The sequence below is a fragment of the Sabethes cyaneus genome, chromosome 3 (assembly GCF_943734655.1).
Source record: "Sabethes cyaneus chromosome 3, idSabCyanKW18_F2, whole genome shotgun sequence".
Classification (NCBI taxonomy): domain Eukaryota; kingdom Metazoa; phylum Arthropoda; class Insecta; order Diptera; family Culicidae; genus Sabethes; species Sabethes cyaneus.
The window spans coordinates 141,233,097-141,257,232 of record NC_071355.1 but is presented as its reverse complement, the minus strand read 5'-3'; the positions used below and the strand labels follow the sequence as shown (position 1 = coordinate 141,257,232).

The window sequence follows — 24,136 nt, the reverse complement described above, 5'->3', positions numbered from 1 at the left end:
CTAGCAAATGCGCTTGCAAGATGATCGGAAACTGCGTGATTTTATGATCAGCTTTTAAGTGCACTTGTTAGCAGTTAGTCAATTCGCATAGTATTTTCGAGGCTGTACATACATTCTGGTGGCAAGTATAATAATACTGTTACAGTTAAGTTACAAAGGTGTTAAAGTTAAGTATTTTTTGTGACGTTACAAAAACATTTATATTGTTACATAATAGAAATAATAAGATTGTTACATAACAATGGCAATAATGTAACGACACGTTACATTGCTTTAATGTTATCGCAATGTTACCTAAACATTATCGCAATGTTACATTGTAATGTAACAATGTTATGTAAAAAAGTGGGAAATTTCAACCATCCTGTTACTCTCAGGTTACGTAACTTCAACGTCACATAATAAACATTATCGCAATGTTACATTGTAATATAACAATGTTATGTAAAAAAGTGGGAAATTTCAACCATCCTGTTACTCTCAGGTTACGTAACTTCAACGTCACATCATAACACAGTTACGTAACAATCTGGTTAATGTTATGTAACAATGTTGACCGGGTAAAATAATGCAGCGGTAACGGTACATTAAGCCCCCTTTATGAAAAACTTGCGTAAACGAAGATAAATTTGATTTTCTCGAAATAAAGAAAAACGGATTAAATTAGTTGGTTTTTATTTCATCACGTTTCCGTTAGGAGGTGGTATTAGCGTATGATTCACTTGAACTGTACATCATGATAAAGGGAATGCACATTACACTGGGAAAGGTTCGAACAGACTGCTTTCGTTAAGTAGGCATGATGAAACTCGTTTAAAACATAGAGTGCATTATTTATTGCTCGGGAAAACGTTTACTGTTTGCTTCTCATCTTTGATTCGTTTATCATCAATTAATGTTAATCCAGTCTTAATAGTTGACATTATTATCAGTTGAAAAAATTCATAAATATCTGGGCATTGAGAAGCCTTTTATAAAGGAAGCGAAAAATATCTTGTATCTCCTAAAATAATTGCCAAAGAGAGTAGTTCCTGCCATTTTTCGTTTTTTGTCTCTTGGAGACGTAACATTAATTCAAAATAATTTCCTATACATCGTACAAATAGCTAAAGCGATTCGAATATGAAGACAATATCGGGTAGTATTCTGAAAGGGCAGTATGGTTTGACAGTTAGCAACATTTTCGTCGTTAAATTTACTCATTTTTTTCTCAAATATTTTACGATTTGTTTGGAAACCTAGAACGAAAACCATGAAAATCGCTGCTTTTTCAAAGTTTTCGTTCTAGGACCAGGTAAAGATTAATATTTTTTAGGTCGTTTTTGAGTTTTAATGGCAGTATTTAAAATTCGTAGGGCGTGTTGGGATGTAAATCTCGTATAGTTCTGATTTTTTTTTATAGAATAGCAATATGACTACGTTCTGCGCTTACTATAGGTAACGCAGCTCCTCAACTATGTTTCTTTTCTTGAACGTTAAATAACCTAACTATTTATTACAAATCCTCCGAGGGTCAAGTTCGCGTATTTTGTTTCGAATATTCATATTTTTGTATAAATTACAACTAGAAAAACTATATGAAATAGAATAACACCGATAGCAATTTCTGAGGGAGAAAACAGTTGTGCTGTTTTTAGCATTGCGCTGAAATTAGGTGCTCTAACAGGATTTTAGATAAATAACATGGCATTATAGTGCTTGTTTAGTTGCAGATATTAATAACAAGAAGGGTCAAAGATCTGGTACGGAAAGTTTTACGGGTTCTCGATTGATTGAATTCAATTTTGTTATTAGGAAAAAGACCACGAATGCCACAAATGAGGAAAGTGGTAATTATCACCTATCTAAATACAATAACATTAATAAATAAAGACTAGTAACGACCCACGGAGGAGATGTTCGATTGTTTTCATGAAATATTGCCAGTCTCCCGTGACATGCTGGGCTGAGAATTTTTACTCAGGTGCCGCAGGTTCGTTTGAAGCTCATTCCGTTCCGCCTGTAGTAGGGTTATCGAGAAACGAGACAAATGATGCTATGAATGTCCTATTTACTAACGAGGTTGAGATTATTTTTGTTCGTCAGGTTTCTCGATCTTAGGTTGCTTTATACATAAGGTTACAATATTTGGCGAATGCGAGAGGAGATGAGCTCAAAGCCGGTCGGCCGTATTTCATGAAACTTATAGTATTAATAAAAACGAACTAGCTTAGAAGATGATCTAACATTCGGTAGATTTTGCAAAGCGATTTGATGACAGTGACTTGTGTGCTCATTGAATTGAGGTTAGAGCACCATTTATACTCTAGAGATGTCACTATCCCTTTTTACGATGTTATGCATAATGTGTGTGTGTATATATACATTGAACCTCTCTTTACGTTGAGGATTCTATTCTAAAATACTTTCGTTCGAATTTCGTTGTTTACTTTGAATCGCTAGTGCCGCTTCGATTTAAAAACACATTATACACATTTAGTACACTTGGCATTTACAATGAGAACTTTGTCTCCGATTTGCACACTTTTACGTCATATAGTTATGCGACGGTTCGGATGGTTCTTGGTGAGCAAATAAAGGGTTTGGGAATTCTGGCGGATGTGGCAGAGGTCCAGTTATTGTTGGACGTCTTCTGTAGGCCATAAGCCAACATGAAACTGCCACAGCGACGGCTACCAGCGCTAGCAACGCAGTTATAACGAGTGCGATTATCAGTCCAATCATTGACACGCAGATATCTTCGACACGTTGAGCAGCAGGAGTTACTGTAATAAATAACGTGAATTAAATAATTTCTAAAGGCAGGCTACTAGTTAGAGCTGAAAACTTACTATTATCGTTATCGTAAGATCTTTCATCCCTCCTCTCTAACGTCAGAATCGCATTTGACTCGACGGTAATCTCTTCTCGCAGTGTTCCCTCAATACCTAGCGAATCATCAGCGGCTAGCGCTGTACTGGAAGCACGTCTAGTTCTGTTTAGTATTAGTTCAATCTCATTCATATCGGTAATAGCACGTCTACGACGTTTACCAAATGCATTTGAACCATGGCAATTAACCGGCTGGCATCGTCCAAAGCAAACGCGAATATTACATTGGAATCGAATGTTGTCACTGGATGGGAACTTGAACGCGTTAAAGCTAGCTAATAAGCTATTGCTCTCAGGGTTATACTCCCAGTCACCAAAGATACTAGGTTCGGTTGCACAGCCGTTTTCATCCGTTACAATATATTCATTTTCAACGCTATCTTCCATGGTTTTGGCCACGCAGCTACGAGCAAATCCACCATAAATGGCTGTAAAGTAGAGAAATGATGAAACAGTGTATTCATTTAGTACGTGAGATAATTCTTACTTGCTGGTTGTACTTCAACCTGCAAACGCAGGTTATCACCGATCTCCGCCGAATTAATCTCTTCTCCGTTGAAGGCAACAATTCGCATAACACACGTTGGTGGTGGACCAGTGTTGGCAATCGTACCTGCAGTCGTCAACATCTGAACGTTGAATCCAAGTGTCACATTTTGTTCCCCAGTTTGATAGACGCATTTGATGTGATAGGCTTGCGCTTTGTACGTCACCAACTTGGGGTGTTTCTGGATCACAAGCACAAAACTAGCAATACCATTGATGTGAATCAACCCACAGCTGCCAAAGTGTACTTTGAAAATTTGTGTTCGTTGGGACGAGTCACCGGCCAGATTCACGACTCGTCGGCACTCTTCGTCCTTACTGTGGCCTTTAACATACAACACTCCGTTAAAGTTGGACTCCATCAGATCAATGATAACCTGTACACCATCCGCTTGACAGGTGACTTGCATTTCTGGCTGTGGAAAATCGGTGCGGAAGGTAGTTGTTTGATCTGCAAAGAGATAATTTATTAAATAGTTCCTCCAGAAAACTTCAACCTAACGAAAACTTACTGCAATGCTCTTCTGGATTTCCAGTGTATGACGCAATACATTGGCACACCGCTAGGTGATTAGTTGCATTGCACAAAGCATTCTTTCCGCAAATCTTCGTCTGACAAGGATCTTCGCAAGTCTTAGTTTGTTCTTCACAGTATCGCCAATCTGGGCAGTCACTGTTTCGGACGCACTCTGGAACGGCTGTGCGAATACATTCACCTTGCTCCGTTAATCGATAGCCGTAATCAACTGGACAAATGCATCGACCGCGTTCGTCAATCACCATTCCACGTTCCAAGGCACAAATGCATCTTCCAGCTTCGTCAATTTTCAGTCCATCTTTCACAGGGCATATTTGGCAATCATCGTAGATCGTTAGTCCGTAGCCTGGAGGGCATACGCATTCTCCGTTTGCATCTCTAATAAATCCTCGATTCGTCTGACAAAGGGCCACTGTAAAACAGAAAATATTAAAACTTTTGTTTGAAAACAGTTTCATCTACACATTTACTTTTATCACACTGAATCGCTGCATTTCCTTGGTAACCAGGCAGACATTCGCAAATCATTGTACGAACCGGCAAGGTATCTAAGACTTTACACATTGAGTTAACACCACATGGTTCAGTTACGTTGCATGGATTGACGCACTCGCCTTGGATACAAGCAGTCTGTGAGGGGCATTCCCCATCGGTGCGACAGCGGACGTCCTTTGGTGGTTCGACGCATCCTTTGATTGGGTCTGCCTCAAATGGAGGAGGACAGGTGCACTCCGCCCGGTGCTGGTACACTTGACACAGTTCATTCTGGGCACATATTGCCTGGTTTTCACAAGGGTTTTGACACTTGCCGTTGATGCACGCTTTGTCGAGGGGGCAGTCGGAATCAGCGCGACATCCTAGAAGCTTACAGCTTACTCGTGGGTCACCTTCGTAACCTGGCAGGCACTCGCAAATGGCTCGATGATTTTGAGCATAACATTCGGATTGTTTTCCGCATGAATCAACTGTACAAACTGGTACACATTGTCGGTTGATACACGTGTGCTGATTCGAACAGTCGTCGTCGGCTCGGCATTCGATTTTGATACACTCAATCTCAGGATTACCATCGTAGCCTTGCTTGCACGAGCAAACTGGTTTGTGGTCTTTTATTCGACATTCAGCGTTCGGTCCGCAGTTGCATGGATTTCTACATATACTATTTACACAGGCGGTATCGCTAGAACAGTCAGAGTCTGAAATGCAGCCGGATTTGATGACTGGTTTACAGGTACCACTACCACTACTGATGTATCCATCTGGGCAGATACAGATCATGGTTCTGACTGGAGCGGAGGGAATGACTTCGCATCTGGCTGGCAAACTGCAAGGGTGTAATACTCCGCATGGTTCTATACATTTATTTTCGATACAAGCTAGATGGGATGGACAATCGGTATCATAAACACACTCAGGTGTGACCTCCGGTCGACAGTCTACATATGGATTTCCCACCAAACCTGGAGGGCATCTGCAGACTGCTAAGTGGTTTTGTGATTTACACTCTGCTCTAGGAGAGCAAGTACTATCATAGATGCAAGGATCGACACATTGTGAATTGCGACATTGTTTATCGTTTGGACAATCATTGTTGCTACGACATTCAACTGCGGTGCACTGGACGAAATGGTTACCCCTATAACCACTCAGACATCGACATTCCGCTCGGTTCGACACCGTGAAACACTCGGCATTGATTCCACAAGGATTATTGTCCAAGCATGGATTGACGCAGTTTCCGTTGATACATGCCTTGCTTGATTCACACTCTGAATCCACTCGGCATCCGATCGTTCTACAGCCAATATTTGGATTACCTTCGTATCCATCCTCACAAGAGCATATTCCACGATGATTTTTTATCGTGCACATTGCGTGAGTACCGCAGCTACATGGATTTCTACATTGTCGGTTTATGCAGGCTTCCTTGTCTGAACACTCCGAATCGCTGCTACATTCTGCCGGAGTTTGCAGAACTATGCGTCTACATTCTCCATTCACATCCGGAACATGCAACTCAGAGCATTCGCAAACCATTGTTCGAACTGGAATTGAATCTAAAACTGTACACTTGGCTGTTTTTGCACAAGGTGCCAATTCTGTGCACGGATCTACACATTTGTTATTAATGCAAGCTTGCCGGCTAGGACAATTGACATCCATTGTGCATTCAGGTACAGGTAGCTGCCGCTCGCAGAAAGAGAACGGATTTCCATCGGGAAGATGTTCTGGGCATTTGCAATGTGGTGCATGATTCCGAGTGAAACAGATTGCGTTTTGCGCACAAGGAGCTAATTCACTACATGGATCAACGCACTGTTCATGTAGACAGGCACGATTGCTTGGGCACTCTCCATCAAAGTGGCATTCCACTCGACGACATTGAACAAATGGATTACCTTCTAAACCTGGCAAGCAACGGCAAGCGGCGCGATGCTTATCCCCGTAGCATTCAGCATTCAAAGCGCAAGAGTCATCCAAAGCGCAAGGGTTCAGACATTCGCCATTGTAGCATTGCTTGTCATTAGCACATTCACTATCCGACTGACACTCAAGTTTTACACATCCGTATTGAGCATTACCGGAATAACCTGCTTTACAGCTACACACAGGATAATGATCTTTTACGAAACAATCTGCATTTTGACCACAATTGCATGGGTTTGCACAAATTTCATTGACACACGTTTCGCTTGACGTGCAATCCGAGTTTGATTGGCATTTTGGTAGATCGGCAGTCGCTGTAAAATGAAGGGTACAGAATAAAAGTTAATTTTACATATTCTAAAATGAATAAAACACTTACGTGGCACACAGTTTCCTGGTTTATCCTTAGTATATCCGATAGGGCAGTTGCAAACAGCTGCGTGGAGCTGAACGTTGCATATAGCTCCTCGTCCGCATGCTTCCTCCGTACAAGGATTAACACAACGTTCATTGGAACAAGATCTATCAAGAGGACAATCATCGTCGACTGTGCATTCTTTAGGGGTAGGAACTTTTGCTTCTGGTATACACTCGATATGAGGATTGCCAATGTATTCCGGGGAACACGAGCATCGCGCGCGATGTCCACCGGACACGCATTGTGCATTCACTCCACAAGGTTCTGCTCGACATGCCAATGTGCATTGCCCTCGAATGCATCGGTCGGTATCCGAGCAATCATTGTCTGTTTTACATCCTTCGAATACGATTGGGGTACATTGGCGATTTACGTCTACTAGCATATCCGATGGACAAGCACAGATCATTGTTCGTAAGGGTAAAGTATCTTCAACTGTGCACGACTGCTTACGCGAGCATGGATTGATAGCGGAACAAGGATTTGCACAATGATTATTAAGGCAAGCTTGCTGGGACGGACAATCTCCATCGACTCGGCATTCCGGTTCGGGCTCGTCCCGAGCACATCCCACGTATGGATTTCCTCGAGTTCCTGGTATGCACTCACATGTTGCTTGATGATTCTTACCAATACAATTAGCGGTGGCAGCACAAGCCTCATCGTCGCAAACAGGTCGGCAAACCCGGTTCAATCTATCACACGCTTCATGATCGGCACAATCTTCATTGTATTGGCAAAGTCCAGTAACACATGATATGAGTGGGTTGCCTTGGGTACCTGGAGGACAAATGCAGTTGGCACGATGTCCTTGTGGTAGACAGTCGGCTCCACGACCGCACTGTGTCGCTCCGTACGTACATGGGTTAAGACACTTCTCATTGTAACATGCTTTATCATATGGGCAGTCGTTATTGCTTTGACATTCAGCTAAAATAGATTTTTATGGTTAGAATCTAAGCAGGAAAACACGAATGGCTGTATAGAATTAATGACACTTACGTTTATAGCAGTGAATCTTTGGATTTCCACCCCATCCCAGCGGACAGGTACACAACGGTCTGTGATATTGAGTACGACATTCGGCGTTTCCAGCGCATGGATTGCCATCCGCGCATGGATCTTGACACTTTTGATTGATGCATGCCCGGTCACCTTTGCATTCCGAATCGATCGTACACTCCGGAGCGACGACTGGTTCACGGTAGCAGTTCTGGAATGGATCGCCGACCATACCGGTTGGACAGGAACAAATAGCTTTATGGCTCTGTGTCAAACATTCAGCCGTACGAGCACACGGATTAAGCTCTGTGCACGGATTTACACAAACTCGATTTCTGCATACTTCAGTTGCTGCACATTCGATGTCTGAGCTACATCCTGGTGAAATAGGGGATACTGAAGAGCAAAAGTTACACGTTAATAGATGACCTTATTACTGAAAAAAGAAGTTAAAATGCGTATTCTAGCAAAAGAAATAGTACTGCCAAAGATGGTCTAAGGTAAAATATAGTTAATTTGTTATAGAACCTCTGGAAACGGAGATAAGTATTAATATTCGTAAAGTTCAAATTAGATAAAAGCAAGTGATTTTTAACGCAGGTCCTGCAAAGTTCTGACAAACCTGGTGAGCATTGTTTTTCCGCATCACCAACGTATCCATCGTCGCACACACAAAACATTGTTCGAAGCGGTAACGTATCTTGCACCGTACAAGTAGCGTATTGCGCACATGGTTTAGCCTCATAACAAGGGTTTTTACATAGACCGCTGAAACAGGCCAACTTGCTAGGGCAGTCAGCATCCATCTTACATTGATCGGGATCGCGAACAGGTACTGTAAATAATTGAAAAAGAAATTAATTTCAAGCAGTCTCCTTTTGAAGGCACTCTTACTTTTTTCACAGGCAAAGCTGGCATCTCCGGTATATCCAGGAGGACATCTACATAATGCCCGATGATTGTCAACTCTACATTGTGCTCCAGGGGCACAGTTGCAGGGGTCTCTACACTGTTCATTCTGACATGATAAGTGATAGGGACATTCGTCATCCCTGACACATTCCGGCCGCGCACACCCTGAAATCGCATTTCCTCTGTAGCCATCCAGACAGTGGCATCTTGCGTTGTGATTATAGTCGGTTCTGCACACGGCATTACGTCCACATTGTGTGTACAGGCAGGGATCAACGCAGTTTTTGTTTACACAGGCTTCCATCGCAGGGCAATCTGAATCAGCACGGCAACCAATTTCGTAGCATGCAAACTGGGCGTTTCCTGTATAACCTTCGCGACAAGTACAAATCGCTCTGTGGAATTGCACACGGCATTCGGCATTCAAGTTACACAATCCGCCGTTTGCTGCACATGGGTTGATGCACTGCTGGTTAATACAGGCCTTATCGTTTGTACACTGGTCATCGCTAATGCACTCCGGTTGCGGTACGACATCTATCTGCCTGTTGCATTGAACAAATGGAGAGCCTACATGACGCTCCGGACAGGAGCAAATAGGCGCGTGATTGACTACATTGCATACAGCATTCACGCCGCAAGCTCCGACGCACGGATCTCGACATTTTTGATTGAAGCAGGCACGATTTAATGAACAATCCGAGTTTGTAACACATTCAGGATAATGACACTCGGCACGACCTCCAATCACGCGACATATTCCATTGGTTCGGCACGGTGATGGATTGCACGGGTCTTTTGGTGGTGCTTCTTTACATTCAACGAATGGGTCGCCAATCATATTACTCGGGCAGGAGCAAACCGGATTGTTGTTGATCGCATGACATACTGCTCTGTAGCCGCATACTCCTGGACACGGATCAACACATTTTTTATTGACACATGTCTTATCTCGGGGGCAATCAGAATTAATAACACACTCCGGATAGCAACCTCGACCAAATGGAGTACCCTTGAAATCTGGGAGGCATTCGCAAACAGCATTTCCTCCAGATGATCTACACACTGTGTTTTGCCCGCATGGTGAAGGATAGCAAGGATCTTGTGGTGGAATACTCTGGGGTTCTCGCAAGCATTGCTCGAATGCATTACCCACCATTCCTTGTGGACAGGTACATGTTGGTGTATGATTGATGACGCTACATTCCGCGTTATGTCCGCAAACACCTGGGCACGGATCTTTGCATCGGTTTTGAATGCAAGCGGTATTTCTAGAGCACTCAGAATTGGCAACGCACTCTGGACGGCAAGCTGTGTACGGATTTCCGAAATAATTTTCGAAGCACTCGCACACCGAACCGCTATTTAACGGCTTACATCTTGCATTCGTACCGCATGGCGACGGGTAGCAAGGATCTCTAGGTTCTGGCTTTGGTGGCGGTGTTGACGCTGTAATTTAAAGTAAATAAAAATGTAAAATGTTATTCTAACAGTCTTCAGTATACCATTGCACGCAATCTAACAAACGCATTGGAAACTCACGCTCAAGAAAACAATTTACGAATGGATTGCCGGTGTAACCAGAGGGACATAAACAGTTAGCAATGTGTAATGACACTTTACATTCGGCATTTATGCCACACGCATTGGAGCAGGGATTTTGACAACGTTGATTGATACAAGCATGAATGTTGGAACAGTCAGAATTGCTAACGCATTCTGGTCGACACTCCGGAGGACTACCAATCATATTAGGCTGGCAGGAACAAGATGGGTTACCATTTTGATTTACACAAACGGCATTCTGACCGCATGGAGAAGGAATGCAAGGGTCACGCGGAGTTTCATGGATGATAGGTTTTTCAACTGCGGTGGAGAAACATGGTGTAAGTATTTTAAAAGTTTTATGTCTAAAGTGACTATTACCTAACTCGTAACATCTTACAAATGGATCGCCGGTCATTTTATATCCACAAGTGCAAATTGGATTGTGGTTAACTGTCGAACATTTCGCACCTAAGCCACAGGTTCCCGGACATGGGTCTATACATTTGAAATTGACACAAGCCTTATTTTGAACACAATCAGAATTAATAGAACATTCTGGCCTACAAGAGGGTGGTGCTCCGAAATACCCAATGACACAGGAACATACAGCTTGACCGTTGACGGATCGACATTGGCTGTTCGGGCCACAGGGTGATGGATTACAGGGATCAGTTTCAATGGGAGCTCGTTGTGCATTACACTGTACGAAGGCATTTCCTATCATTCCTCTAGGACAACTGCAGATCGGTATATGATTCATAACATCACATAATGCGCTTTCACCACATGTCCCTGGACAAGGGTCCAAGCATTTGTTACGAATACAGGCTTTCTCGCGGCTGCATTCACTATTTAGAACACATTCTGGTCGACAACCACGGTATGGATCACCCTGATACTCGGCTAAGCAGGTGCAAACCCCATTGGAACATTGAGTATTAGGACCACAAGGAGATGGATCGCAAGGATCATCAAGAACCGGTTCCCTAGGCGGAACAGGGGCTGGATAGCAGTTGGTAAATGGGTCTCCAGTGTATTCATTCGGACATGTACATATCGGAGTGTGATTGATAACGTTGCATCGTGCTCCGATACCGCATGATCCCGGACAGGGATCCCTACACTTTTCATTGATACATGCTTGATGGCTTGCGCATTCCGCATTAATTGTACATTCGGGTCTGCAGTTTGGTGGTGCCCCGATGTAGTTTGAAAGACACGAGCACGACGGAACTCCGTTGTTGTTTCTACACTGTGCATGGGGTCCACAAAGAGATGGAATACAGGGATCTTTAGGGAAGATTTCTACGTCCTTGGGAGGTTCTATTTAAAAAAAAACTTATCAGTCTACGATCTAAATAACATACGGCTGCGTCTTACTTTGTTGAGGATAGCATCTTACGAATGGATCGCCTGTATATTCAGTTTGACACGAGCAAATAGGACTATGATTGACAACAGTACATCTAGCGTTATTTCCACAGGTTCCAGGACATGGATCACCACATTTTTGGTTAATGCATGCTCTGTCCAAAGCACATTCAGAGCTGGTGGTGCACTCAGGACGACAACCCGGTGGTGATCCTAGATACGTTGGTAAACATGAGCAAACTGCTTGACCGTTAATTTCACGACACTGACTATTGGCACCGCAAGGGTTGGGTTGGCAGGGGTTCACGTATTCTATTATAGCTGTTCAAAATGTGATACATGTAATAGTCATTATTACGTTAGGAATTATATAGCTAAAAAGCATTGTTTCAAGCAGAAGCGGGAGGAATAAAAATCAATCTTACGCTTATTTTGTAGATTATTGCAGAATCTGAAGGGATCTCCCTCGTATCCATCTAGACAATAGCAAGATGGCAGATGGTTAACAACTTGGCAATTCGCATTTTGACCGCATGTTCCCGGACAAGGATCTTCACACTTGTTTCGTACACAAGCTCGGTTCGATGGGCAATCCGAATTAAGAGTACATTCTGGGCGGCAACCTTCGTATGGATTTCCAAAGTAGTCTTCTAGACATTTACAAGAACCGGCACCATTTTGCTCCTTGCATTCTGCGTTCGCACCGCAGGGACTTGGTGTACACGGGGAGGTTTGTTCTCTTGGAATATCTTGTTGTATCAGAATGCATTGAGTGAAGGGATCGCCGGTATATCCAATAGAACAGACACAAATTGGAGTGTGACTGACAACTCGGCATTCAGCATTTCCGCCACACGCTCCGGAACAAGGGTCTTGACATTTTTGGCGAATACATGCTAGATTATTAGCGCATTCAGTATTACTAACACACTCCGGTCGGCAGTTTGGAGGCGCACCAATCATATTATCCAGGCATGTACATGATGGAGAGCTGCCAACAGCGCGACATTCCGCATTTGGTCCACAGGGACTTGGTTGACACGGATTGACTGGAGGCATGTCGAGTACTTGTGGAACTGAAAACGTAGAATTTGCTGTGAAACACTATAGGAATGTAATAAAAAAATTCTTACTTATTATTTGACAACGAATAAAAGGGTCGCCCGTAGAGCGTTCAGGGCAGCTACAAATTGGATTGTGACTAACGACGACGCATTTTGCACCGATTCCGCAAGTACCTGGACAGGGATCTCTGCATTTCTGATTATTACAGGCCTGGTTTTGGGGACACTCTGAATTAACGATACATTCCGGTCTGCATGCTGGTGGGCTTCCTATAAATCCAGATACACATGAGCACACTGCTTGACCGTTAAATTCACGACATTGGCTATTGGGGCCACATGGAGAGGGATTACATGGATTGGTTACTGGTGGAGATTGCTGTGGTCTACATTGAACGAATGCGTTTCCGGCCATTCCATTGGGACAACTGCAAACTGGTATGTGATTCAGTACTTCACAGATTGCATTTTGCCCACAGGTTCCAGGGCATGGATCTGTGCATTTACTGCGTATACACGATTTATCTCTCGGACAATCGGAATTGAGGATACATTCAGGTCTGCAACCTTGATACGGATCTCCTTGGTATTCTGGTAGACACGTACATATTCCCTGGTTGCATTGAGCATTAGACCCACAAGGTGATGGATTGCATGGATCTTCTGGTACTCTCAGAGGAGGAGCAGGTATTGGGTGACAGCTTGTGAATGGATCACCTGTGAATCCTGGATCACAGCTACATATTGGCGTGTGATTTATAACGTTACATTTTGCACCAATTCCGCATGATCCTGGACAAGGATCGCGACATTTTTCTCTCATACATGCTTGATTGCTGGCACATTCAGCGTTGATAGTACATTCTGGTCTACAGTTAGGAGGGGATCCAATATAATTAGCTAGACAAGAACAAGACGCACCGCCATTGACATTCCTGCACTGTGAATACTGCCCGCATGGTGAAGGAATACATGGGTCTCTTTCGATAGGCGGAATGTTTTGTGGAGGAGCTGTAAAAATTTTATTTTAAGACTGATGTTTTATCTTGGAATCTAAAAATTTCTTACGAGGATTGGGGTAGCATTTACTGAATGGGTCTCCTGTGTAATCAGATTTACAGGAACATATGGGACTGTGATTGTTTACGTTGCATCGAGCATTGACGCCACACGTTCCTGGGCACGGGTCAATACACTTTTGATTGACGCAAGCCTTGTCGAGGGAACATTCAGAACTTGTAACGCATTCCGGGCGACATCCCGGAGGAGAACCGGTATAGCCAATTGAGCAAGAACAAACCGCCTGTCCGTTTACTTCTCTACACTGACTATTCGGCCCACAGGGATTCGGTTGGCACGGGTTTTTGTAGATTTGAGCTGTTCAGAAAAAAATGGTACTTAGTGTTTTATACCAGTATTGCTAATTGTAAGCTGGTAACTCTTGATTATTAATTTTTTGTTATCTATAAAAGCATTTTTGTGAGAAAAAGTTTTAATTTAGACTAATCTCAAGATTTTAGTCTTGACCTTGGAATGAGGTCATACATATATTTAATATTTTTTTTTTTTTTGAAACGATGGTTCTACAATTGATGAAGGGACGGTAGGGGAAAGAAATGAAAATTTTTTGGTGAAGGAGGGGGAAGAGCGGAAAAGGAAGGGGGGGGGGGGTATTGGTAGCTATGCTTGACAAGTAGTCATTTTGACTCCTACCTTTTGTCCAATGCTGGAAGGTGCATGAGTCGAACCAAGCTGTAATCTGAGATTATAACCGGATTCGAACCCACAACACCCTCCAGGGCATGTGGTTCGCTGGTACTTGTACCTTTGAACCATAGAGGCGCTGGACCATAGGAAGGCATGTCCAGCGCCTCTATGGTTCAAAGGTACAAGTACCAGCGAACCACATGCCCTGGAGGGTGTTGTGGGTTCGAATCCGGTTATAATCTCAGATTACAGCTTGGTTCGACTCATGCACCTTCCAGCATTGGACAAAAGGTAGGAGTCAAAATGACTACTTGTCAAGCATAGCTACCAATACCCCCCCCCCCTTCCTTTTCCGCTCTTCCCCCTCCTTCACCAAAAAATTTTCATTTCTTTCCCCTACCGTCCCTTCATCAATTGTAGAACCATCGTTTCAAAAAAAAAATAAGTTTTAATTTGTAAAAGAAAAAGTTTGTCGCAGTAAAGTGTGAGAAAGCAAGAAGAAATCGTGCTTACGCTCTGATTCTCGAACGCTGCAATACTTGAATGGATCTCCTGTATATCCATTGATGCAAGTACACGATGGTTGATGATTTACAACTTGACAGAGCGCATTCTGTCCGCACGTACCAGGACAAGGATCTTTGCATTTGAGTTTGATGCATGCAAGGTTGGAAGGGCAATCAGAATCAAGTACACATTCCGGACGACAACCTTCATAAGGATTACCAAAATGGTCTTCAACGCAAGTACAAGATCCGGCGCCATTTTGCTCCCTGCATATGGCATTAGCTCCGCACGGACTTGGGTCACATGGAGATGAAGATTCTTTTGGAATATTCTGTTGAACTGGAACACATTGTGAGAAAGGATCACCTGTAAAACCAACGGAGCAAATGCACATTGGAGTATGACTGACAACTCTGCATTCTGTGTTAGATCCGCAAGCTCCAGCGCAGGGATCTCGACATTTCTGTTTGATACATGCCAAGTTGCTATTGCACTCCGAATTGCTTACACATTCTGGCCTACAATTTGGAGGAGACCCAATCATATTGTCTAAACATGTGCAAGATGGAGAGTCACCAATCGGTCTGCATTCTGCATTAGGACCACAAGGTGACGGTTGACAAGGGTTGACAGGCTTCATTTGAATAGGTTGTTCAACTAGAAAAGTAAACTTATAATTATATATACCTCCTACACTGATAAAACTCATCATACTTATAACTTGACAACGAACAAAGGGATCTCCAGAATACCTTTGCGGACAACTACAGATTGGATTGTGGTTTACAACGGTACATTGGGCACCTACACCGCATGTTCCTGGGCAGGGATCTCTACATTTCTGATTGTTGCATGCTTGGTTCTGCGCACATTCCGACGAAACTACACATTCCGGTCTACAAGTTGGCGGACTACCGATAAAACCTGGTACACATGAACAGACCGCTTGCCCATTGATTTCACGACATTGACTGTTAGGTCCACACGGCGAAGGATTACATGGATTTGTAATCGGTGGAGATTGCTGGGGTCTACATTTTACAAACGCATTTCCTGATCGGCCATTGGGGCAACTGCACGTTGGAATATGGTTAAAAACATCGCATGTAGCGTCTTCACCACATGTTCCTGGGCAAGGATCAACACATTTGCTTCGAAGGCATGCCTTATCTCGAGAACAATCCGAATTTAGAATACATTCTGGACGACAGCTCTGGTAGGGATCACCCTGATACTCAGGTAGGCATGTACATATTCCATTATTGCATTGAGCATTTGGCCCGCAAGGTGATGGATTGCAAGGATCTTCCTTAAGTGGTGGTTCTCTAGGACGTTGCGGCTCTGGATAACAATTCGTAAACGGATCTCCGGTATATCCACTTTCGCAACTACAAACTGGCGTGTGATTTATTACGTTGCATCTTGCGCCAACCCCACACGATCCTGGACATGGATCTCTACACTTTTGGTTTATGCAAGCTGTATTACTTGGGCAGTCGGCATTGATCGTGCACTCCGGTCTACAGTTTGGTGGTGAACCTAAATAGTCTATAAGGCAAGAACAAGAAGGAATGCCGTTTACGTTTCTGCACTGAGAATTAGGACCACATTGGGAAGGCACACATGGATCTCTAAATACAACTGATGTGTCTTGTGGAGCTGTGGCAAAAGAGGTTCACGTTAAAACAAGACAAACTTGGAAAATATGTGTACTCTTACGTGGATTTGGATAGCATCTTGTGAACGGATCCCCAGTATTTCCAGCTTGGCAAGAACATATGGGACTGTGGTTATTTACGTTGCAACGTGTATTGGTCCCGCATGTTCCCGGGCACGGATCAACACATTTCTGATTCATGCACGCTCTATCCAACGGACATTCTGAGCTAGTTACACATTCAGGTCGGCATCCTGGAGGAGATCCAATATATGTGGGAAGGCATGAGCAAACTGCTTGTCCGTTAATTTCCCGACACTGACTATTGGGACCGCATGGACTGGGCTGACAAGGGTTGACATAAACTTGAATCGCTGTTGAAATAAAGATTAATTTAGTTGGAGTGACACGTGGAAGCTCAGCGGACTAGTTGAAATATAATTTTCCACTTTAAAATGTGTACCTTGGACTCCCGCTAATATGAATCACATTTTTTCAGATTAGCGGGTTCGTTAATCATTGTGTCCAACCGACCTTACTATCAATTGTGTATGATAAACCTAACTACCAATTGTGTATGGAGCTTGGTCACATTTTAGCAGGAATGCATCCAAATTAGCGGGGTTTAAATTATAAAAAAATTGGTTTAAGATAATCACATTACCGGGAGTCCATGGTACCGATCTATTGCTGCTTGCAAATACGTACTACAAATTGTGGAGACGTAGACAAATTGTGATTTGGTTTAATAACATGACAGGTTGTATTAACAAGTTAAATTGTGCTTCTCTCTTATTGTTGGATGACAGCTCCGAAAAAGAAAGTTTATAAAGTTGGTGGCACGATTTACTATTGCAATTGACAACATAGGCTCAGTGCACTTCTACCTGGTGAATGACCAATTGGTTAAAACCACATTAAATAACATTAAACATTAAATAACAACAGTGCACTTCTATCGTGACCTTGCACGCTACTTCGTGTGTATTATGTAAAGCGACTATTTTTATAATTCTTCGATGCGCGACTGTTTCGAACCGATGCGCTCTACAAGGAAATACACACAACATACCAAGTTCTCCCAATAATATAAGGTATTCTGGACTATGCGGGCTTTATTAGGATCATAAATTTTTTTAGCGTCTGCCTGTTACAAAATGGTAGCATAACGCTACATTTACTGTTAAACAGGAAAAAACATCGCGTTAAAATGTTATTTAGAATTAAGTAGTCGAATTTAGTTGATAATTGAAGGAAAGGTTTGCAAAATTCGGAAAACGTTTAGATCTGAGAAGGAGAAACACTTGCTCATAGATTTAAGTTAAATTATACATTTCTTGTTGTATTGATTTAAAAGTGAAGTAGACATTATTAAAATTAGGCTTGTAACGGGAAATGATAGAAGAAGCGATTAAATTATAAATTTTGACCGAACTCTTAGGGAACAAGAAGCGACAAAATCGCAAATTTCATTGAAACTCCAAGAGAAATGCAAAGAGTACAGAAAAATAGACGGAGAAATCAGAAAAGGAATGTAGGAATGTTAATTTTTTTATAAACTCATCTTCTAGTTTCAGTCGGCGAAGCGAGCCAATTGCAGAAAATCACAGACTCGTAAAGCATGAAAGCTGCGAACTGCCCATAAATGGAAGACAGTCACATCTGCAAAAACGTGCAACTACGAAAAACGCTGTTGAAGCCACGACAATTTTTCTTTAATATTGAATCGATTTTGGAAACAAATCGTCCAAATCGTCATAAAATCACTTGAATGTACATAACAGAACACTTTTACAAACAATTTGCTCACAAGTGGCCTAAAACTTGTTCCAAAACTTAGAAAAACTGCCGAAGTTACTGATATGCGTTTATTTGTGCTTGGATAAGCAAGAATAAACGCATAACAGTCATAGCTCACAGCATGCCTTTTGATCCTTGCGTTGTCGGTGACTCGACAGTATTTTCAAGGCCACTATTTCAAACTAGTTTTGCAATTTCGAGTACCGACTTAGAGATGTCACATGTTGTATTTTAGTTAAATTCAGACACTGATCCCCGTAGAGGTATCTGGAACATTCACGGACATGTTTTGGTGTAGCCAGTGACGTCTTGAACACATTATACGACTACCAATAGTCTAGATTTGCAAATCCGTGTATTTATAGGTGTCACATGATGGGTTTGGTGTGATTCAAAGTGCTTCTATGTTCAAGTCCCATATATTACAGAACTTGTTCCCACTGTAACTTCGGAATCGTACATCCGATCCAAATTCTCCTCAATAGTGTTCTTCTAGGCCATAAAATCTTCCGTTTGGTAGTTGCTGCAGTCGAATCGGTCCAGGCATTTCCAAAAAACAGATGCTTATTGATATATTTTTACTACTGTGACTGTTATGCGTTTATTTGTAATATGGAACTGACATTGTTTGATATTTTTTTCAACATCTTGGGAACAAACATAACGTTTTTGCTTGAAATATTGAAAGAACAGTTACTTTAAAGATGATTCCTAGCTTTATTTCAAAAGTGGCGAAAAGTCAGATGGGACTGTTATGCATTTATGGGCAGCGAAGGTCTCAAATGTACCGGTCCTCTTTGGTAAAGCGAAAATTCACCAATAACGGTCAAGTACGATGGTTAACTTCAAAAACAAACTGCTCTGTTTGGATTTTTTGGGGTTTCAACTTTAAATTATCCTAAATGACTATCATAAATATTTTTTTTGTGTCACGTCAAAAAAGTCTGCGGTAAGACAAATATCGCAGACTTTTTTGACGTGACACAAAAAAAAAATGTTTATGATCTACGTTGCAGCTCAGTTGATGTAAGAACTTTGAAAAAGACTTATCTGAAATATGCGTTAGGATTTAAATTCTCGCTTTAACTAACTTGATATACTGATCTAGTTGAACAGAACAGCGTGACTAACTGTTACTTCAATTTATTCAAAGCAATTGATGGCAATACGGTTTTGATTATGAAACGTGAGGCATCACGACATAATACAGTGATATGACAAATAAGTAATAAAATGCGCTTACGTTCATTTTGTTGCACACTGCAGTAACGGAATGGATCTCCCTCATATCCTTGGTGACAAGTACAAGATGGCAAGTGATTCACAACCTGACATTCTGCGTTTTGTGCGCAAGTTCCTGGACAAGGATCTTGACATTTACTTCTCACGCAGGCTCGATTTGAGGGACAATCCGAATTTAGAACACATTCGGGGCGACAACCTTCGTACGGATTTCCGATATGATCTTCCACACAAGTGCAAGATCCGGCATTACTTTGTTCTCTGCATATGGCATTGGCACCGCAAGGGCTGGGAATACAAGGAGATGTTGGTTCTCTCGGCACATCTTGTCGAACCGCAACGCATTGAGTGAAAGGATCACCAGTGAAACCAATCGAGCAAATGCACATCGGAGTGTGGCTGACAACCCTACATTCTGAGTTGATGCCGCAAGCTCCAATACATGGATCTTGACATTTTTGCCTTATACATGCTCGATTACTATCGCATTCGGAGTTACTAATACACTCCGGTCGGCAATTAGGAGGTGAACCTACCATGCCATCAAGGCAGGTACAAGACGGAGAGTTTCCAACTGACCGACATTCTGCATTAGGTCCACAAGGCGAAGGTTGACAGGGATTATCCAAAGTCACTTGAACCGGTGTATCAACTGTAAAATATAATATTAAAATGTTTTTGAATGTTCATAGCTCCCAATCAGACAGACGACATACTTATTGGTTGGCAACGAATGAATGGGTCACCAGTGTAACGATCAGGACAGCTGCAAATTGGGTTGTGGTTGACGACAGAGCATTTTGCTCCTATTCCGCACGTACCGGGACATGGGTCTCGACACTTTTGATTGCTACAAGCTTGATTTTGGGAACACTCTGAGCTGACGACACACTCAGGTCGGCATGTTGGAGGACTACCAATAAATCCTGGTACACAAGAGCATACCGCTTGACCGTTTACTTCACGACATTGGCTATTGGGGCCACATGGAGAGGGATTACATGGATTCGTCACTGCTGGTGATTGCTGTGGTCTACATTGAACGAATGCGTTTCCGGCCATTCCATTGGGACAACTGCACATGGGAATATGATTGATCACGTCACATATGGCATCTTGTCCGCAAGTTCCTGGACAGGGATCAATGCATTTACTACGAATACAAGCTTTCTCGCGGGAACAATCAGAGTTCAGTACGCATTCTGGTCGACATCCTTGATATGGATCGCCTTGATATTCAGGCAAACATGAACAGACGCCTTCGTTACACTGAGCATTAGGTCCACAAGGGGAAGGATTACATGGATCATCTCGAATGGGTTCCTTTGGTGGAGGTGGCTCCGGATAGCAACTCGTAAATGGATCTCCTGTATGACCGCTCTCACAGGTACAGATCGGTGTGTGATTAATCACATTACATCTGGCACTGATTCCACATGATCCGGGACAAGGATCTCTACATTTCTCATTCATACAAGCTTGCGTGCTTGGACACTCTGCATTGATCGTACATTCCGGTCTACAGTTCGGTGGTGAACCAATGTAGTTGGCAAGACATGAACATGATGGAACTCCGTTGGAATTTCTACATTGGGAATTTGGACCACAGGGCGACGGAACGCATGGATCTCGAACAATGATTTGGGTATCTTGCGGAGGGGCTGAGATGAAAGAATGATTATGAAAATGCAACTTTTTTCGAGGTAGCTACAATCTTACGTGGAATGCGAGTACATCTTGTAAACGGATCTCCGGTATATCCAGATAGACAAGAACAAATAGGACTATGATTGTTAACGTTGCATCGTGCGTTAGTACCACAGGTTCCTGGGCACGGATCAGTGCACTTTTGATTGACACAGGCTCGGTCCAGAGAACATTCGGAACTTGTGACGCATTCTGGGCGACATCCCGGAGGAGATCCAATATAAGTAGGAAGGCATGAGCAAACTGCCTGTCCGTTAATCTCTCGACATTGACTGTTAGGACCGCATGGACTCGGTTGACAAGGGTTTACATACTCTTGAATGGCTGCGGGGTAACGAATAGTTGTAATAACAAACAATACTGAATTAAGCGAAGCTAATTTAAATTGCAAAGCAAGCGATTAAATAATACCCAGAAATCACAAGTATTGTGAATTACTAGGAGCTTTAAAGATATATAATAGTCAAATAATAGTCGTAAGCATATAACTGAATTTAGTGCATCACAATTTTTGTTGTAGGACGCAAGCAGTATTTCTCTAAGCCATATAACGAAATTATTATTAGCCAGTAATAAAATGCGCTTACGTTCATTTTGTTGCACACTGCAGTAACGGAATGGATCTCCCTCATATCCTTGGTGACAAGTACAAGATGGCAAGTGATTCACAACCTGACATTCTGCGTTTTGTGCGCAAGTTCCTGGACAAGGATCTTGACATTTACTTCTCACGCAGGCTCGATTTGAGGGACAATCCGAATTTAGAACACATTCGGGGCGACAACCTTCGTACGGATTTCCGATATGATCTTCCACACAAGTGCAAGATCCGGCATTACTTTGTTCTCTGCATATGGCATTGGCACCGCAAGGGCTGGGAATACAAGGAGATGTTGGTTCTCTCGGCACATCTTGTCGAACCGCAACGCATTGAGTGAAAGGATCACCAGTGAAACCAATCGAGCAAATGCACATCGGAGTGTGGCTGACAACCCTACATTCTGAGTTGATGCCGCAAGCTCCAATACATGGATCTTGACATTTTTGCCTTATACATGCTCGATTACTATCGCATTCGGAGTTACTAATACACTCCGGTCGGCAATTAGGAGGTGAACCTACCATGCCATCAAGGCAGGTACAAGACGGAGAGTTTCCAACTGACCGACATTCTGCATTAGGTCCACAAGGCGAAGGTTGACAGGGATTATCCAAAGTCACTTGAACCGGTGTATCAACTGTAAAATATAATATTAAAATGTTTTTGAATGTTCATAGCTCCCAATCAGACAGACGACATACTTATTGGTTGGCAACGAATGAATGGGTCACTAGTGTAACGATCAGGACAGCTGCAAATTGGGTTGTGGTTGACGACAGAGCATTTTGCTCCTATTCCGCACGTACCGGGACATGGGTCTCGACACTTTTGATTGCTACAAGCTTGATTTTGGGAACACTCTGAGCTGACGACACACTCAGGTCGGCATGTTGGAGGACTACCAATAAATCCTGGTACACAAGAGCATACCGCTTGACCGTTTACTTCACGACATTGGCTATTGGGGCCACATGGAGAGGGATTACATGGATTCGTCACTGCTGGTGATTGCTGTGGTCTACATTGAACGAATGCGTTTCCGGCCATTCCATTGGGACAACTGCACATGGGAATATGATTGATCACGTCACATATGGCATCTTGTCCGCACGTTCCTGGACAGGGATCAATGCATTTACTACGAATACAAGCTTTCTCCCGGGAACAATCAGAGTTCAGTACGCATTCTGGTCGACATCCTTGATATGGATCGCCTTGATATTCAGGCAAACATGAACAGACGCCTTCGTTACACTGAGCATTAGGTCCACAAGGGGAAGGATTACATGGATCATCTCGAATGGGTTCCTTTGGTGGAGGTGGCTCCGGATAGCAACTCGTAAATGGATCTCCTGTATGACCGCTCTCACAGGTACAGATCGGTGTGTGATTAATCACATTACATCTGGCACTGATTCCACATGATCCGGGACAAGGATCTCTACATTTCTCATTCATACAAGCTTGCGTGCTTGGACACTCTGCATTGATCGTACATTCCGGTCTACAGTTCGGTGGTGAACCAATGTAGTTGGCAAGACATGAACATGATGGAACTCCGTTGGAATTTCTACATTGGGAATTTGGACCACAGGGCGACGGAACGCATGGATCTCGAACAATGATTTGGGTATCTTGCGGAGGGGCTGAGATGAAAGAATGATTATGAAAATGCAACTTTTTTCGAGGTAGCTACAATCTTACGTGGAATGCGAGTACATCTTGTAAACGGATCTCCGGTATATCCAGATAGACAAGAACAAATAGGACTATGATTGTTAACGTTGCATCGTGCGTTAGTACCACAGGTTCCTGGGCACGGATCAGTGCACTTTTGATTGACACAGGCTCGGTCCAGAGAACATTCGGAACTTGTGACGCATTCTGGGCGACATCCCGGAGGAGATCCAATATAAGTAGGAAGGCATGAGCAAACTGCCTGTCCGTTAATCTCTCGACATTGACTGTTAGGACCGCATGGACTCGGTTGACAAGGGTTTACATACTCTTGAATGGCTGCGGGGTAACGAATAGTTGTAATAACAAACAATACTGAATTAAGCGAAGCTAATTTAAATTGCAAAGCAAGCGATTAAATAATACCCAGAAATCACAAGTATTGTGAATTACTAGGAGCTTTAAAGATGTATAATAGTCAAATAATAGTCGTAAGCATATAACTGAATTTAGTGCATCACAATTTTTGTTGTAGGACGCA

General features: G+C 42.8%; 1 protein-coding gene across 11 annotated transcripts in view; it reads right to left on the bottom strand.

Moving 5' to 3' along the window:
• Nucleotides 1-666: 666 nt before the first annotated feature.
• LOC128742585 (uncharacterized) overlaps nt 667-24,136 on the bottom strand; it is a 235,669-nt gene continuing 212,199 nt past the window's right edge. For 9 of the 11 annotated variants that reach the window (XM_053838988.1, XM_053838996.1, XM_053838991.1 and 6 more), the window contains 22 exons: nt 23,623-23,934; nt 22,620-23,564; nt 21,905-22,555; nt 21,330-21,641; nt 20,327-21,271; nt 19,612-20,262; nt 16,631-16,942; nt 14,918-16,570; nt 13,766-14,074; nt 12,767-13,708; nt 12,059-12,709; nt 11,643-11,954; nt 10,257-11,585; nt 8,697-10,163; nt 8,425-8,637; nt 7,803-8,198; nt 6,762-7,730; nt 4,426-6,696; nt 3,930-4,367; nt 3,359-3,868; nt 2,832-3,299; nt 667-2,765 (listed from right to left, as the gene is read on the bottom strand). In XM_053838988.1, coding sequence (XP_053694963.1) covers nt 2,527-2,765; nt 2,832-3,299; nt 3,359-3,868; nt 3,930-4,367; nt 4,426-6,696; nt 6,762-7,730; nt 7,803-8,198; nt 8,425-8,637; nt 8,697-10,163; nt 10,257-11,585; nt 11,643-11,954; nt 12,059-12,709; nt 12,767-13,708; nt 13,766-14,074; nt 14,918-16,570; nt 16,631-16,942; nt 19,612-20,262; nt 20,327-21,271; nt 21,330-21,641; nt 21,905-22,555; nt 22,620-23,564; nt 23,623-23,934 — 16,295 coding nt within the window. In that variant the 3' untranslated portion in view covers nt 667-2,526. The remainder of the gene's footprint in view (nt 2,766-2,831; nt 3,300-3,358; nt 3,869-3,929; nt 4,368-4,425; nt 6,697-6,761; nt 7,731-7,802; nt 8,199-8,424; nt 8,638-8,696; nt 10,164-10,256; nt 11,586-11,642; nt 11,955-12,058; nt 12,710-12,766; nt 13,709-13,765; nt 14,075-14,917; nt 16,571-16,630; nt 16,943-19,611; nt 20,263-20,326; nt 21,272-21,329; nt 21,642-21,904; nt 22,556-22,619; nt 23,565-23,622; nt 23,935-24,136) is intronic. The other 2 variants (XM_053838990.1, XM_053838989.1) reach the window with 2 other exon arrangements.